Source organism: Acipenser ruthenus, chromosome 52 (assembly GCF_902713425.1).
Source record: "Acipenser ruthenus chromosome 52, fAciRut3.2 maternal haplotype, whole genome shotgun sequence".
Lineage (NCBI taxonomy): Eukaryota > Metazoa > Chordata > Actinopteri > Acipenseriformes > Acipenseridae > Acipenser > Acipenser ruthenus.
Genome location: NC_081240.1, coordinates 3,323,961 through 3,339,467, shown reverse-complemented (window position 1 = coordinate 3,339,467; position 15,507 = coordinate 3,323,961). Strand labels below are relative to the sequence as shown.

Sequence of the window (15,507 nt, the reverse complement as noted above, 5' to 3'; positions counted from 1 at the left end):
CAGTTTTTACAGTGTATATATATATATATATATATATATATATATATATATATATATATATATATATATATATATATATATATATATATATATAAAGCATTAGGGGTGTAACAATTCATCATGTATCTGTGAATCGTGATACTTTCTTTACATGATGTAGCATATCATCATAGAGGTCTGTATACTATTGTTTGTTATGGGATGCAAGACCAAAAGCACAAAATACCTCATTGTACTTCACCAAACGGTTCTTGAATTAAGACTGTGTTTTATAGCTGGTATGAATACATACTCTTCCCTAGCCCATTTTGATTTCTGTCTTAGCAAAATGTCTCCATCATTAAATGACCATTTGATGTTATTCTGCATCAGTAGCCCAACAGGACCATCGCAAGTATCAAATCGTGATGCGTATCGTGACGTTACTGTATCGTTGCGGCCCTAATTAGCATGAAAACTTGAACGGCCCCCCGACAGAACCTATAATAACCCTGTTGCCTGTCTTTGCGGCAGTGTAGAGTGGTGGTTAGGATTCCGGACTTGCAACCATGTGTTTGAGGTTCGATTCCCGGGTGGGGCACTGCCGTTGGCCCGTATGTAAATAGCTTTGGATAAAAGCATCTGCTAAATTAATTTGAGCTGAGATGACCATGGATTCTGAAGGACCAGCTGATGATTGGGGATGGGGGGGATTTTTTGGGGTTATTCGCAACCCACTGCTTCCCTGTGTCCCCAAAGAATGACCTCGGTTGCCTTGTCCAATTTGCCAGGCAACATCCCTTCTTGGCAAATGGGTTTGAGGTCAAATATTCAGGCACAATTGATTCAGAAACGCATGCATTTCTGACTGTTCTCTAGTTGTGGTTATCTTCAACTTTCGAGTCCTACATATAGCCAGAGAACCAAATGAGGAACCTTGGTTAACGAGTTGAACACAACCTTGCAATGTGGGATGCCTGGTCTTCTTTGTCTGTGTGTGTTGCACGTTTATACTTGTATCTAGAGATCCAATTGTGATAAAACTTCCTTTAGTTTGGACGCGGATTGCGCAATATACTGTATGGGGGTTCTGAATTGGTTTTAGTATTGTCACAGAGCTGTTGTGCAAAGCATCATTTTCATAGATTATTTTGTATTGCTTCAACAGAGCCAAGCTGATGATCCTGCGGGCAGTAAGATGGATTTGTCAGTTGGTAAGTGGACCGTTTATCTTCAGTCTAACCTTTCAACTATTCCCTGCAGCAGTGAGCCAGTAAAGCTTTTCGCTGTCTAGTTCTCCCATTTTGGGGTTTGTATAAAAGCGAACAATAATGTGTGTTTTTAAGTATTCAGTGTCTTCCTGTAATCAAGTTGAGTGTAATTCTCATAAAGAGTTCAAGAGAAAGTACACTGAAGTTGATGAGAACCACCGAACACTTAAACATATAAGACAATAAATCTAAATAGACGAAAACCTGATATTAGCACACAGTCTTTTTTTACAGAACCTGTTGTGGTTTAAGTGTTTCAGATACTGTATTCCTTCGAATTTAAGATGCAGTTTTTGAGCCATTTTTTGCTTCTCAAAAATAGCCTGCGTCTTAAATTAGAGTACAGTATAGTGATGCGTGTATTAAAATCGCCAACAAAATACATGACTACCCGAGTACACAAACAGCAACGTGACTGACTGCCGAGAAAAGACGAACCAAAACGTTGCTGCCCGATCTCAAATCATTCATGACACACAGGCAGCCATTTTCAAAGAAGCATCATTAGCTCCAGCACCGCAAACCAGCTCCTCACAAACTGGTCCTCATTACAGCACACTGGTTATGAGTTCCATAAACCCTACCGGTTGCACACTTTTATTCGTTATATAGGTCCCAAGAGTGCAATTTTGAAAGAATGTCATTGTACATTGTGTGTTTTTTGTATTTAAAGAGGCTGTGTGGTCCAGTGGTTAAAGAAAAGGGCTTGTAACCAAGAGGTCCCCGGTTCAAATCCCACCTCAGCCACTGACTCAGTGTGACCCTGAGCAAGTCACTTAACCTCCTTGTGCTCCGTCTTTCGGGTGAGACGTTGTTGTAAGTGACTCTGCAGCTGTTGCATAGTTCACACACCCTAGTCTCTGTAAGTCACCTTGGATAAAGGCGTCTGCTAAATAAATAAACAAATAATTTAAAGCTTCCTGAGCAATTCAAAGAGAAGCTTTTACAATTTCAGCATTTCTAACAAACGGTACCAGTTTGAATAGATTGGAAATGCTGACGAGACACCCGTATTTTTCGACATGCCAAGCAATTCCACAGTTCACAAATTGGGAGAAAAGCAGGTGTGAGTATCCACGACTGGAAATGAGAAGCAGCACATAACTGTAATGCTCTGTGATAGCAGACGGCCCAACGAGCCTCCATATGTGTAACTGAGATTGTATGTACAGTACTGTGCAAAAGTTTTAGGCAGGTGTGAAAAAAATGCTGTAAAGTAAGAATGCTTTCAAAAATAGACATGTTAATAGATTATATTTATCAATTAACTAAATGCAAAGTGAGTGAACAGAAGAAAAATCTAAATCAAATCCATATTTGGTGTGACCACCCTTTGCCTTCAAAACAGCATCAATTCTTCTAGGTACACTTGCACAAAGTCAGGGATTTTGTAGGCATATAGTCAGGTGTATGATTAAACAATTATACCAAACAGGTGCTAATGATCATCAATTCAATATGTAGGTTGAAACACAATCATTAACTGAAACAGAAACAGCTGTGTAGGAGGAATAAAACTGGGTGAGGAACAGCCAAACTCAGCTAACAAGGTGAGGTTGCTGAAGACAGTTTACTGTCAAAAGTCATACACCTTGGCAAGACTGAGCACAGCAACAAGACACAAGGTGGTTATACTGCATCAGCAAGGTCTCTCCCAGGCAGAAATTTCAAGGCAGACAGGGGTTTCCAGATGTGCTGTCCAAGCTCTTTTGAAGAAGCACAAAGAAACGGGCAACGTTGAGGACCGTAGACGCAGTGGTCGGCCAAGGAAACTTACTGCAGCAGATGAAAGAGACATCATGCTTAGTTCCCTTCGGAATCAGAAGATGTCCAGCAGTGCCATCAGCTCAGAATTGGCAGAAAACAGTGGGACCCTGGTACACCCATCTACTGTCTGGAGAAGTCTGGTCAGAAGTGGCCTTCATGGAAGAGCCATACCTCCGACGTGGAAACAAGGCCAAGCGACTCAACTATGCACGAAAACACAGGAACTGGGGTGCAGAAAAATGGCAGCAGGTGCTCTGGACTGATGAGTCAAAATTTGAAATATTTGGCTGTAGCAGAAGGCAGTTTGTTCGCCGAAGGGCTGGAGAGCGGTACACGAATGAGTGTCTGCAGGTAACAGTGAAGCATGGTGGAGGTTCCTTGCAAGTTTGGGGCTGCATTTCTGCAAATGGAGTTGGGGATTTGGTCAGAATTAATGGTCTCCTCAATGCTGAGAAGTACAGGCAGATACTTATCCATCATGCAGTACCATCAGGGAGGCATCTGATTGGCCCCAAATTTATTCTGCAGCATGACAACAACCCCAAACATACAGCGAAAGTCATTAAGAACTATCTTCAGCATAAAGAAGAACAAGGAGTCCTGGAAGTGATGGTATGGCCCCCACAGAACCCTGATCTCAACATCATCGAGTCTGTCTGGGATTACATGAAGAGAGAAGAATTGTGGTTAGTTCTCCAAGATGTTTGGGCCAACCTACCTGCCGAGTTCCTTCAAAAACTGTGTGCAAGTGTACCTAGAAGAATTGATGCTGTTTTGAAGGCAAAGGGTGGTCACACCAAATACTGATTTGATGTAGATTTTTCTTCTGTTCACTCACTTTACATTTTGTTAATTGATGAATATAAACTATTAACATGTCTATTTTTGAAAGCATTCTTACTTTACAGCATTTTTTCACACCTGCCTAAAACTTTTGCACAGTACTGTATATTTGTAAATGCATATTTATTTTTTCCTCAAATTTGAGGGTGGGAAATTTGGGCTGCATCTTAAATTCGAAGGAATACGGTATTTTGTCGTTGACATTCTGAGAGAGATCTACACTCTGGACAACATTGTAAGTGTAGCTGCAGCTAAAGTTCCAGTGGGTGATTGTATGTAACAATCGTTTTTGACATTTTAGTTTGATTCTGAGTTATAACCCTGTCCTGGGTTTCAGAACAGTTTTAAAAAAAAAAGTAATAATTTTACAGCATTGACTGATCCCAGTGGAAAACCTACAGCCCTTTTAGTTGAGAGCATAAGAACATAAAGTTTACAAACGAGAGGCGGCCATTCAGCCGACCTTGCTCGTTTTGGTTGTTAGTAGCTTATTGATCCCAGAGTCTCATCAAGTAGCATCTTGAATGATCCCAGGGTGTCGGCTTCAACAACCAGCAGATTTAAAATGCAAGACTACAGAGTTTGTAACCACCTTGAATGCATATATCTCTCTCTCTCTCTCTCAGGAGGCCCCCTGCAGGATAAGAAGCTGGAGGCTGAGAAGCGAGGGATGAATCTGGGCGACTACAACGGAGAGCTGAGGAAGGGGAGACAGGTCTTCCGCCCGCCCAATTCCAAAGACATGGGACCGGGGGACTCCGGGCCCTACTACGACAAGGTGAGAGTGAGGAACACATGCCCCGAGACATGCCACAGCGGTGCTTCCACAAGCCCCGTGACCCGCCACAGCGGTGCTTCCACACACCCCATGACCCGCCACAGCGGTGCTTCCACAAGCCCAGTGACCCGCCACAGCGGTGCTTCCACAAGCCCAGTGACCCGCCACAGCGGTGCTTCCACAAGCCCAGTGACCCGCCACAGCGGTGCTTCCACAAGCCCAGTGACCCGCCACAGCAGTGCTTCCACAAGCCCAGTGACCCGCCACAGTGGTGCCACCACTGCCACAAACCCTGCTCCAGACTAGAGGAGCACTGTTCTAATGAATGGTCTCCCCCTCCCCCCTCTCCCTTGGCACGCAGTGTTCAGGTCTCTGTATCATACAGCATGGAGGAAGCAATGATAAAAGTCCAATACAAGTGCCCCTTTTCATCTGAATCCAAAGATCAGTCTTTCTTAACACTATTGGTGCAAGGTTCAGGAGTTAATAGTCAAAACACAAGATAAAGACCACATTCAGAGTTTTTAGATTTATTTTAATGTTTCGTATTACTTTTTGTTATTGGAGAACTAACAAATCTCTACATTTTTCAGCTGATTCAGCCTGTCATTGTCTGGGCTCGAAGGGAAAGCATTTCACTTTTGATCAGCCTGTAACTTACTACCACTGTTCACAAGAGGCTCACGGGCACCAAGCTCAACATGAACACACATGAGCGCTGTAACGTACTACCACTTCATAAGAGGATCACGAGCATCAAGCTCAACATGAACACACATGAGCGCTGTAACTATGGCAGCACATGTACATAAATAAACACTGCTGTAAGTTGCAATGTGACAAGCACAGAGGTGAATCAATCATGTGATCACTTATACAGCCCTGTGTTTGAGAGGAATAAAACAATTAACAGTATAAATGGCAAGAATGGACTGGGAACAATAGTTGAACTACTGTTTTTTATATTGTTACAACCACTCTGTCTGTGTGTGAATTGGCCTTATGCACTTCAAAATGTGGCCAATAACATTTTGCAACAGCAGACTGCTAGGATCCTAGGGTCCTGTTGCTTATCATATGGTGCCTCATGTTACTCAGGAATGCTGTGCAATTACAGCCGCCCTGTCGCCCAGCAGATCCTATTGCATCTCCTTGCCGGGGCTTCGCTAGTCTTTAGTAACTGCTTACCTATATCGTGAAGTTGTATTGTGTACATCCTGTTCAAAACTAACTAAAACTAACTCTCTGTTTCTTGTCTTGTCTTTTTCCCCGCCCTCTCCTTTGTTTGCTTGACTAACCTGTCCTGCTGGCTGGCTGTTCCCTGCGCCTACCCTGTTTTCAGCTGACCTTGCCTTTCTCCAATCAGGATGGGTGCCTTGGGGATGACGGCCCCTGCTCCCCCTTCTCCCCTCCCCCCAACTACAAGCACTCCCCATCGGGGGGCTCAGGACTCGGGTTCAACCCCCAGCATTACAGCCCTGCTGCTGCTGCTGCTGCTCGACAAGTAAGAGCCACACTGCGCCCCTCCTCTGCTTTCTCTGTAACATTCTCCCTGATTGCTGTCTCTGCTGCCTCCTGTGTGTAACATGCCAAAGGAAGAGTGTCAGCACCTGCGTTTGGGCCCATGGCCAGTGAAACTATTGAATTTTAATCATTTTTTTTTCAAGTCAGTCATGTTTCAAACTGTGAAGCTTTACTTGCTGTTCTCTCCCCCGTTACAGGAATGGAAAAGACTTATTTTGCATTGCAGTTTTACCCATTCCAGGTTTTACTATGAGCTTGAATAGCCACAGTCTGTCTCTCTCTTTTTTTTTTTCATTTATTTATTTATTTATTTATTTATTTATTTATTTATTTATTCATTCATTCCTACACCAGTTCTGAAGCCCAGTGCCGAGATTGGGACCAGTGTGAGTTTCCAGTTCCAAGTGTAGCGTCAGATTTTGCGATTTGAGGATTTTAAAGATTGGATTGCTTGGCTGAACGTATTTTGGTTTGGGTTCTCTCTCGACTCCATATCAGCGAAGTGGAGTAACACCCTGTCCCTGCCTGAAATAACATGCAATCAAACACACTTTAAAACCACCTGATTGCAATTTACTGCATTCAGCGATGATCATGCACTGTATAGGGGTGTGAGTGCAGTGTTAGGCACACCAGGTGCAGCTGAAGGAACCACTGTGAAGGCGTGCCTATTCACTGTAGTGAGTTTGATACGCATGCTTACCTGGTTTGGAACAGTTATAAAGCCACACTCTTCTGTCATGGAGTCGAGGTAATATCCTGTTTTGGGTATTGGTTTAGTTGGGTACACGGTGGCTCTCACGCCCACTATCTCCCCGCAGGCTGGTAATCATGGAGTGTTCGGTGGCGGCAGCGGCATGGCACAGTCGCGTGGTCTGCACCCGGCGTCGGTGCCACCCATTAACCCTTCTGCTGGGCTGCGAGCGCAAGTGCCTCCCCAGTTCCTGTCCCCTCAGGTATGCGGGCTAGCTGGGAAAACAAGGTTTTAAAAACATCGCTATGAAATGAATAGCTTAACTTGCAGCATATTAAAGAAGAATTAAGTTTGTTTTTATGAGTATTATGTCCCGTTCTGTTCTGTTGATCTTATTTCTCAATCTCGCACAGTATTTATATTAAACATTCTAGATCAACCATCATTTGTGCTTAATTATAATAAATGTATTAACGTAATGTATTAACACTGAAGTGTGCAGATTCTGTTTTGTTTAGGAGTTGTGACTTGTATGTTTATACATACTGTAGGACAACCTCTTAACGGCTTGGTTGTGTCACAAGCAGAATCTGCAAAACGACACTTACAAATATAAGAGGTAGTCCTACTGCGTCTATAAACATACAAAGGAAAGTTTGATGTTCATAAAACTATTCTTGGTCATTTAAGAAGCCAACAACAGTCCTATTTCCTTGAATTTCAAAGCTTGTTAAGTCAAATTCCCCCAAAAATAAATTTATATAGCATAAACGTTGCTGAAAACACTGGCTAGTTTTTATTTTCGTACCAAAAATAACAATTTTGAAATCATCTTATAGTTTTGTTTAGTTTTTGTACTTGCTGTCTGTCCTGTCTCCGTTCTACTCTGAATGGCTAGGGATCGCTGTTAATCATCTCAGTGGTCTGTTAATATACTAGTTTCACAGTCACTGTCATCTTAACCATTCACAAATCAAACAAAGTGTCACTCTGCTCCGTCTAAAAGATTGAGGATGGCTTGTCAAATATCGAATGGAATTTACCACAGAATGGTCATGCATTAAAAGAAGTGGAGTGTCTCTCTGACGTCTGCTGTGAATACTGCAGGACAGACTTCTCTGTGAAACATGGTGGGCGTCATGACTATCGCTCACATACGTACGAAAAAACACCAGCAATACGCACAATCTGACACTCCCCATTTATGCATGTGCAAATGGGTTTTGAGGTTTAAGTAATTATTATTATTATTATTATTTATTTCTTAGCAGACACCCTTACCCAGGGATACTACACAGCATTTTGTGTTTTGATAGTTGCAGAGTAGTAAAAATTTAAATAAACATTGTTAAATCTTTCTTGGTGTTATTTTGATTGTTATTTTGATAAAGTTTTGAGTTTGAATATTTTAGTCCAGGTTTGATAGCGCTTACGAGATCCTAAAACACTCTTCATTACTGCTATAGTCCAGAATAAATAGAATTTTCAATTTTTTTTAAATAAAAAAAAAATCAGTAAAGGTTTTTTTTGTTCTAAATGCGGTGTGTTTACATTTACCAAAATTCTAGATTGAACAGTAAAAATTAGCTCATTGGCTTGCCAGAGCCTGAAATATTTTAATTTTGTAGGGGCTAGCAGCCTTGAAATAAAAAATAAATAAGGGAACAAGCAGCTCTGACTAGGTTGCGTGGTAGGTCTCTAGACCTTGCTTTAACAAGTTTCTATGCTAAACACTACTTATCTTTTGATTTAGAGCCTTTTGAATAACTGTAAATGGGGGTGTTTTTCATTAATACTTGCGTAGATGGTGCTTAACATAAATCTAGAGAAGCACTGTGCCATTTGCTAGATGATGGAATGCTTCCATCCATAATTGTGCCATTTTGAATGTACACACAGTAGATGTAGGTCCAATGTGTTGGTTTTTACAGCTGTGTTGGGAGTTGTTTGTTGCTAAGCATATGCCACTGTTTTTTTCCTGACCCCCTCTGCCTCATGTTCCAGGTGTCCGCGTCCATGCTGAAGCAGCTTCCCCAGAACAGCGGCCTGAACACGGGGCTGTTCAACATGGCCCCCCAGCTCTCCCCGCAGCAAATCGCAATGCTGAGCCAGCTGCCACAGATACCACAGTTCCAGCTGGTGAGGGACCGCGCACACGACCTGCGCTGGGGGTGGCACTAGAGAAATGACAGTTGACTAATCGCATGCTTCGGCAGCAATGCAGTCATGCTTTATGTGTTTTAAAGTGTAAACTAGTAGCGAACTGGCAAGGTCTATATTGAAATTTGTTTGAATTTAAACGGAAATTATGAAGCGTGCTGTATCACAAAACTATGTACAAAAATAGGGCACCAGAGATTATCAAATGCATGATTTTAATTTTTTTTCCTTCATATTTTTACCTTGACTATTCAACTCTGGCAAATAACTAGTCGTTCTACCACTATTATTCTGTAAATTGAGTGGATGCTGATACTTAAATAACTAGACTAAAGGAAAGCAAAAAGTTAAATCCCAGCTCTGATTGAAGCGCCTGTTTTATTTCCCTTGTCAGACTGCATGTTCCCCCTTTTTTTTTTTTTTAAAGAGAATGTGGTGGTTTTACAGGAGCAGTGTGCTCTACAGGGCTGGAATTCCACAAGCGGTAGCTTCTTGCATATATTTTCTAAACCTAAATTGTGCCTTGGAGCATGAGGAGGACGATGTTTATGTATAAAGTAAGTTTACAGGAAGCCTACCGAAGGCAATTAATACAAATGGCTATATATTTATAATGCATAGTAGACCCTAATGTGATACAGCCGCTGGAAATTTCTTTATGTAACAATTTCTATTGGATGAAAACAATGCTGCATCAAGAAAAGTTGTGTGTATATATATATGTGTGTGTGTGTGTATATATATATATATATGTATGTGTATATATGTATGTATGTATGTATATATGTATATATATATATATATATATGTGTGTGTGTGTGTGTGTGTGTGTGTGTATATATATATATATATATATATATATATATATATATATATATATATATATATATATATATATATATACACACACACAGTACTGTGCAAAAGTTTTAGGCAGGTGTGAAAAAATGCTGTAAAGTAAGAATGCTTTCAAAAATAGTGAACAGAAGAAAAATCTACATCAAATCAATATTTGGTGTGACCACCCTTTGCCTTCAAAACAGCATCAATTCTTCTAGGTACACTTGCACACAGTTTTTGAAGGAACTCGGCAGGTAGGTTGGCCCAAACATCTTGGAGAACTAATCACAGTTCTTCTGTGGATTTAGGCAGCCTCAGTTGCTTCTCTCTCTTCATGTAATCCCAGACAGACTCGATGTTGAGATCAGGGCTCTGTGGGGGCCATACCATCACTTCCAGGACTCCTTGTTCTTCTTTACGCTTAAGATAGTTCTTAAAAGGCTTTTGCTGTATGTTTGGGGTCGTTGTCATGCTGCAGAATAAATTTGGGGCCAATCAGATGCCTCCCTGATAGTATTGCATGATGGATAAGTATCTGCCCGTACTTCTCAGCATTGAGGAGACCATTAATTCTGACCAAATCCCCAACTCCAATGGCAGAAATGCAGCCCCAAACTTGCAAGGAACCTCCACCATGCTTCACTGTTGCCTGCAGACACTCATTCGTGTACCGCTCTCCAGCTGTGTTTTCGTGCATAGTTGAGTCGCTTGGCCTTGTTTCCACGTCGGAGGTATGGCTTTTTGGCCGCAAGTCTTCCATGAAGGCCACTTCTGACCAGACTTCTCCGGACAGTAGATGGGTGTACCAGGGTCCCACTGTTTTCTGCCAATTCTGAGCTGATGGCACTGCTGGACATCTTCCGATTGCGAAGGGAAGTAAGCATGATGTGTTTTTCATCTGCTGCAGTAAGTTTCCTTGGCCGACCACTGCGTCTACGGTCCTCAACGTTGCCCGTTTCTTTGTGCTTCTTCAAAAGAGCTTGGACAGCACATCTGGAAACCCCTGTCTGCCTTGAAATTTCTGCCTGGGAGAGACCTTGCTGATGCAGTATAACTACCTTGTGTCTTGTTGCTGTGCTCAGTCTTGCCATGGTGTATGACTTTTGACAGTAAACTGTCTTCAGCAACCTCACCTTGTTAGCTGAGTTTGGCTGTTCCTCACCCAGTTTTATTCCTCCTACACAGCTGTTTGTTTCAGTTAATGATTGTGTTTCAACCTACATATTGGATTGATGATCATTAGCACCTGTTTGGTATAATTGTTTAATCGTACACCTGACTATATGCCTACAAAATCCCTGACTTTGTGCAAGTGTACCTAGAAGAATTGATGCTGTTTTGAAGGCAAAGGGTGGTCACACCAAATATGGATTTGATTTAGATTTTTCTTCTGTTCACTCACTTTGTATTTAGTTAATTGATAAATATAATCTATTAACATGTCTATTTTTGAAAGCATTCTTACTTTACAGCATTTTTTCACACCTGCCTAAAACTTTTGCACAGTACTGTGTATATATATGTGTGTGTGTGTGTATATATATATATATATATAAAATCACTCTATATATCTATATCTGTCTCGTCTTTCTTTCTCTCTCTCTTTCTCTCTCTCCTCTCTCCTCTCTCTCTCTCTCGGGTGAAAGTGCTCCGTCTGTAGACGGAATTTTGTCAAAATGGTCTCCCAGGTCCATTCCTATGATTCATGTAGAAATGCCGTGTCGTGTAGAGCACAGGGGAGGCAAACTATATATTTTGCCACTACTTTTTTGCACCGTGTAAACACACTGTTCTATGTTTTGTTGTGGTTTTGCCTATAAACTGTTTAAAATGTAATTATATATTAAAAAGCAGTGTACAAGCAGCAAGATACAAGCTGAATCTCTTTATGCTGATTGCCTCCCGGACAGGCTTGTCAGCTTCTCCTACAACAGCAGCAGCAGCAGCAACAGCAGCAGCAGCAACAGCAGCTCCTGCAGAACCAGAGGAAATTCCCCCAGAACGTGAGACAGCAGCCAGACCCACAGCAGGTAAACCCAGCACCCTGCTTTCCATTTCCAACCCTTGGTTCTAGCCAACAAAATTATTCAATAAATGTTCCCCTGTCGTGTAGTTCCATTCTGTGTAAAGCTCTCAAATGTGCAGTTTTGAAAGAAACACCCATGTTACACATTCGTATCTTTTTATTTTAAAGCATGATATCTGGCTATACACTTAGTTGAAGTCTGTTTGCAGGCCTTGCTTCAGATCAGAGCTATTACCTTGTGTTTCTTTTGAAACTGCACAATTTGGGGGCTCCCGAGTGGCGCATCCAGTAAAGGCGCTCCTCGCAGGATGTGCCCTATAGCCTGGAGATCGCAGGTTCGAATCCAGGCTATGTCACAGCTGACCGTGACCGAGAGTTCCTAGGGGGCGGCGCACAATTGGCTGAGCGCTGCCCGGGTAGGGAGGGCTTAGGTCGGCAGGGGAATCCACGGCTCACCGCGCATCAGCGACCCCTGTGGCCGATAGGGCGCCTGTGGCTCTGCAGCGGAGCCGCCAGATCTGTGTTGTCCTCCGGCACTATAGGTCTGGTGGCATTGCTGTGGATCTGCAGCGCGAAAAATGACGGCTTGGAAGGAGCACGTTTCGGAGGACGCGTGTTCCAGCCTCAGTTTCCCGAGTCGGCGGGGGGGTTGCGAGCGGTGAGCCGGGGATACAGATAATAATTGGGCATGCTAAATTGGAGTGAAAACCGGGGTAAAAATAATTGGCGACGACTAAATTTATATTAAAAAAAAAAAAAAAAAAAAAAAAAGAAACTGCACATTTTGAGATCTCTGTAGTGAATGTAAGTGCATAACAGGTGAGATTTAAGAAGCTGTTTTGTTAGCCAAAACCACTTTTTAAAGCCAGTCATTTTCCAATTTAAAAAAAACTGCAATTCATGTTGCCCTGCTTGCTGAATGAGTACATCCTAGAAAGTGAAAACTGTCTTAAGTGCTGGGCAACCAGGTGCTTGGGCAATGAATGTGCATGAAGTGTGTGAGAAATCCAATGTTGGCACAATGCACCTGTAGTTCTGTAGCAGCTTTGAACAAGAGGCTCAGGCAAAAAATGAATACAATTCCCAAAATGCAATGTGCTAAAGTATTGGAGCCTATTGAACATTTAACTTTGGAGCGTCCTGTGGTTGTCGTCTAAAATAATATATCTGAATTGTTTGTCTGGCTAAAGCTTCATACATTTGAAGGTCAGAGCTCACAAGAGTTTTGCATATTTGAAATGGTTGTTGCGAATGACCAGCTTAAATGGGACAGAAACTTATGGCAACACAGTTTTCCGTATTGCGCATTGCCTCCAACTGCTCTAGTCCTGTTTCTGCCTGTGATTTTTACACATGTTTACTCCATGCAAAAATGCATTGTTAGGTATGCAGAATATTGATAGTAAACTGTGGGCGAACTCTAGTGATGGAAATAAGACTCCCATTGCATAGCGGTTTTATCCATTTCTATACAGTACTATGTTTCTAAAAAGACACACTTGAGCTTGTTACAGATACACTGTTTCTATTCAAGCTCATAGTAAAACCTGGAATGGGTGAAACTGCTGTGCAGTAGGAGACTTATTCCCATTCCTGCACTCTTTCCCTCTCTCAGCTGGCCCGCATGATGAATGTTCTTCAGCAGCAGCAGAGGCAGCAGCAGCAGCAGTCTGCGGGGGGGATGAAGCACTCTCCCTCTCACCTGGGGATGCCCAAACAGCACCTGGACAACCTGGTGCACTCCGGCATGCAGGACCTGCACCCCAAAGGACAGATGCCAGGAGGGTACTCTGGTGAGTAGGCCTTTTATAACTGCCTTGCTACACCTATGATGCTGGGATTGTCAAAAGAAAAGGTGTGCCACCTAAACAAAAGGATTCTTGATCCAGGGCACTGGCTGGCGCTGGCTCTTCTGTAAAGAGGCTGATCTTGTTATGTTACATGTGTCGATAGCAGGCGACTAGAAGAGCAGCTCCTGAACTTGGATGAAAGCACCTTAAAGTAATTGCAGCTAATAAAATAATTGCATACATCTTACCTATTTTGCACTTTAATTCGCTACATAGAAAACATGTGTTTTTTTTCTGGGTCAAAGCATGTTACTGGTTGATAGCATGAATTGGGGAAGCAGCTGATTTGGTTATTGACAGGAAAGAAGCCATTGAAGGGGTGGGGACAATTTCACCCTCCAGCTGAAATGACCAGTTGGAAAAACGTGTGTGTGTGTGTGTGTGTGTGTGATATATATATATATAATTTTACTATATTGTGTGCACCAATGGTTAAGATTTATTGAATTATTTTGTTAGATAAAATCATTCAACACAGGGCCATATTTTCAAAGCTTTTACTTGAGGTAAAATGCCTGTGAAATTTACAAAACTAGAGCCAAACAACTAAGTGATATAATTAGGCTTGCTACTTTTTGATTGTAATCGGTGAAGGTCTTTTAAACGTCGAATTCTCCAAAAATATGAGTTCAACTGAAATAAATTTATATAGGATAAACGTCGGTAAAACCACTCACTATTTTTTTTTCTCACCAAAAATAATAATTTAAGAAATCCTCTAGTCTGTGTAATTTTTATACTTGCTGTCTATCCTGTCTCTGTTCCGCTCTGAATGGCTAGGGGTCGCTGTCAGTCAAATCAGTGGTTGCTTAATAGGCTAGTGTAGTTTCACCGTCAATCATTTCATCCCGTCCTGACAGATCTCGTTGGCTGAAGCAGTGCTAGAATGCTGTCATTCGTTTAAATGACCACTTTCATTTGCCAGCTACAGCGCCTGTCATTCAAAGCTCCTACTTTGAAATTAGTGGGTTAAGGTGTAGGTAAGCGTTTGCTATTATAAGTATATACGGTGACAGTTAATAGTTTGATTTGAAAATGGGGTGCAAGAGGAAAACACTGTGCACAATACCCTGATTGGCGGCAGGATGAAGCGGGCCAGTCTGCCTTGCTTCCTGCGAGTCCAGCTGTGCTTTAAGGAGAGGGGCGGAGCTCGGAATAAGTGGAAGTTAGTTCTGCTCGCTAATGTTTTGTTCTGTCTGTGCATATTGTTTTTACTTGTAAATGCTTGCTATAAATGTCTGTGTAATACACTTTATATGCTGCATTTTCTAGAGTTTATTTGAGACATATTTTTAAATTTGTGTAGGATCTATATCTACAAGGTATAGCTTCGCTGTCACCAAATGTCATTTCAATTAGAATGATGGTAACCATGGTTTAGTTGCATGTAGAATATGATAAAGGGGTTTCTCTAAATGAGACGTTTCTCAATGGCATAAAGTATATATAATATTAAAGCATAAAGTTTGATTTCACCCGTGCTCTGCTTGAATTGAAAAATAAAGATAAAAAAAAACAGTAAATATTAATAAACGTCGATATTAATTGTCGATTTCACAAAAAAATGAAAATCGAATAGTAGCAAGCCTAAATATAATCCAAGTTCTCTTAAACACCCTGAAGGTGTTGTATGTTCATTTTGTAACCCCAAAAAATAGGAGTTAGATTGGACGAAGCACTTTGAAAGTATAGGCCGTAATGCTCGAAAAGCTGCTTACTCTCAAACTGAATGCAGTAGGGATTCAAGGAAATACATGCACATGGATTAGGGAGTG

At 41.7% G+C, this 15,507-nt stretch overlaps 1 protein-coding gene across 1 annotated transcript in view; it reads left to right on the top strand.

The window, feature by feature from the left end:
* Positions 1-15,507, top strand: part of LOC117965669 (trinucleotide repeat-containing gene 6B protein-like) — an 84,567-nt gene that overhangs the window by 49,400 nt on the left and 19,660 nt on the right. The window contains exons 11-16 of the mRNA XM_059016121.1: positions 1,148-1,193; positions 4,487-4,638; positions 6,984-7,118; positions 8,861-8,995; positions 11,767-11,886; positions 13,498-13,675. Coding sequence (XP_058872104.1) covers positions 1,148-1,193; positions 4,487-4,638; positions 6,984-7,118; positions 8,861-8,995; positions 11,767-11,886; positions 13,498-13,675 — 766 coding nt within the window. The remainder of the gene's footprint in view (positions 1-1,147; positions 1,194-4,486; positions 4,639-6,983; positions 7,119-8,860; positions 8,996-11,766; positions 11,887-13,497; positions 13,676-15,507) is intronic.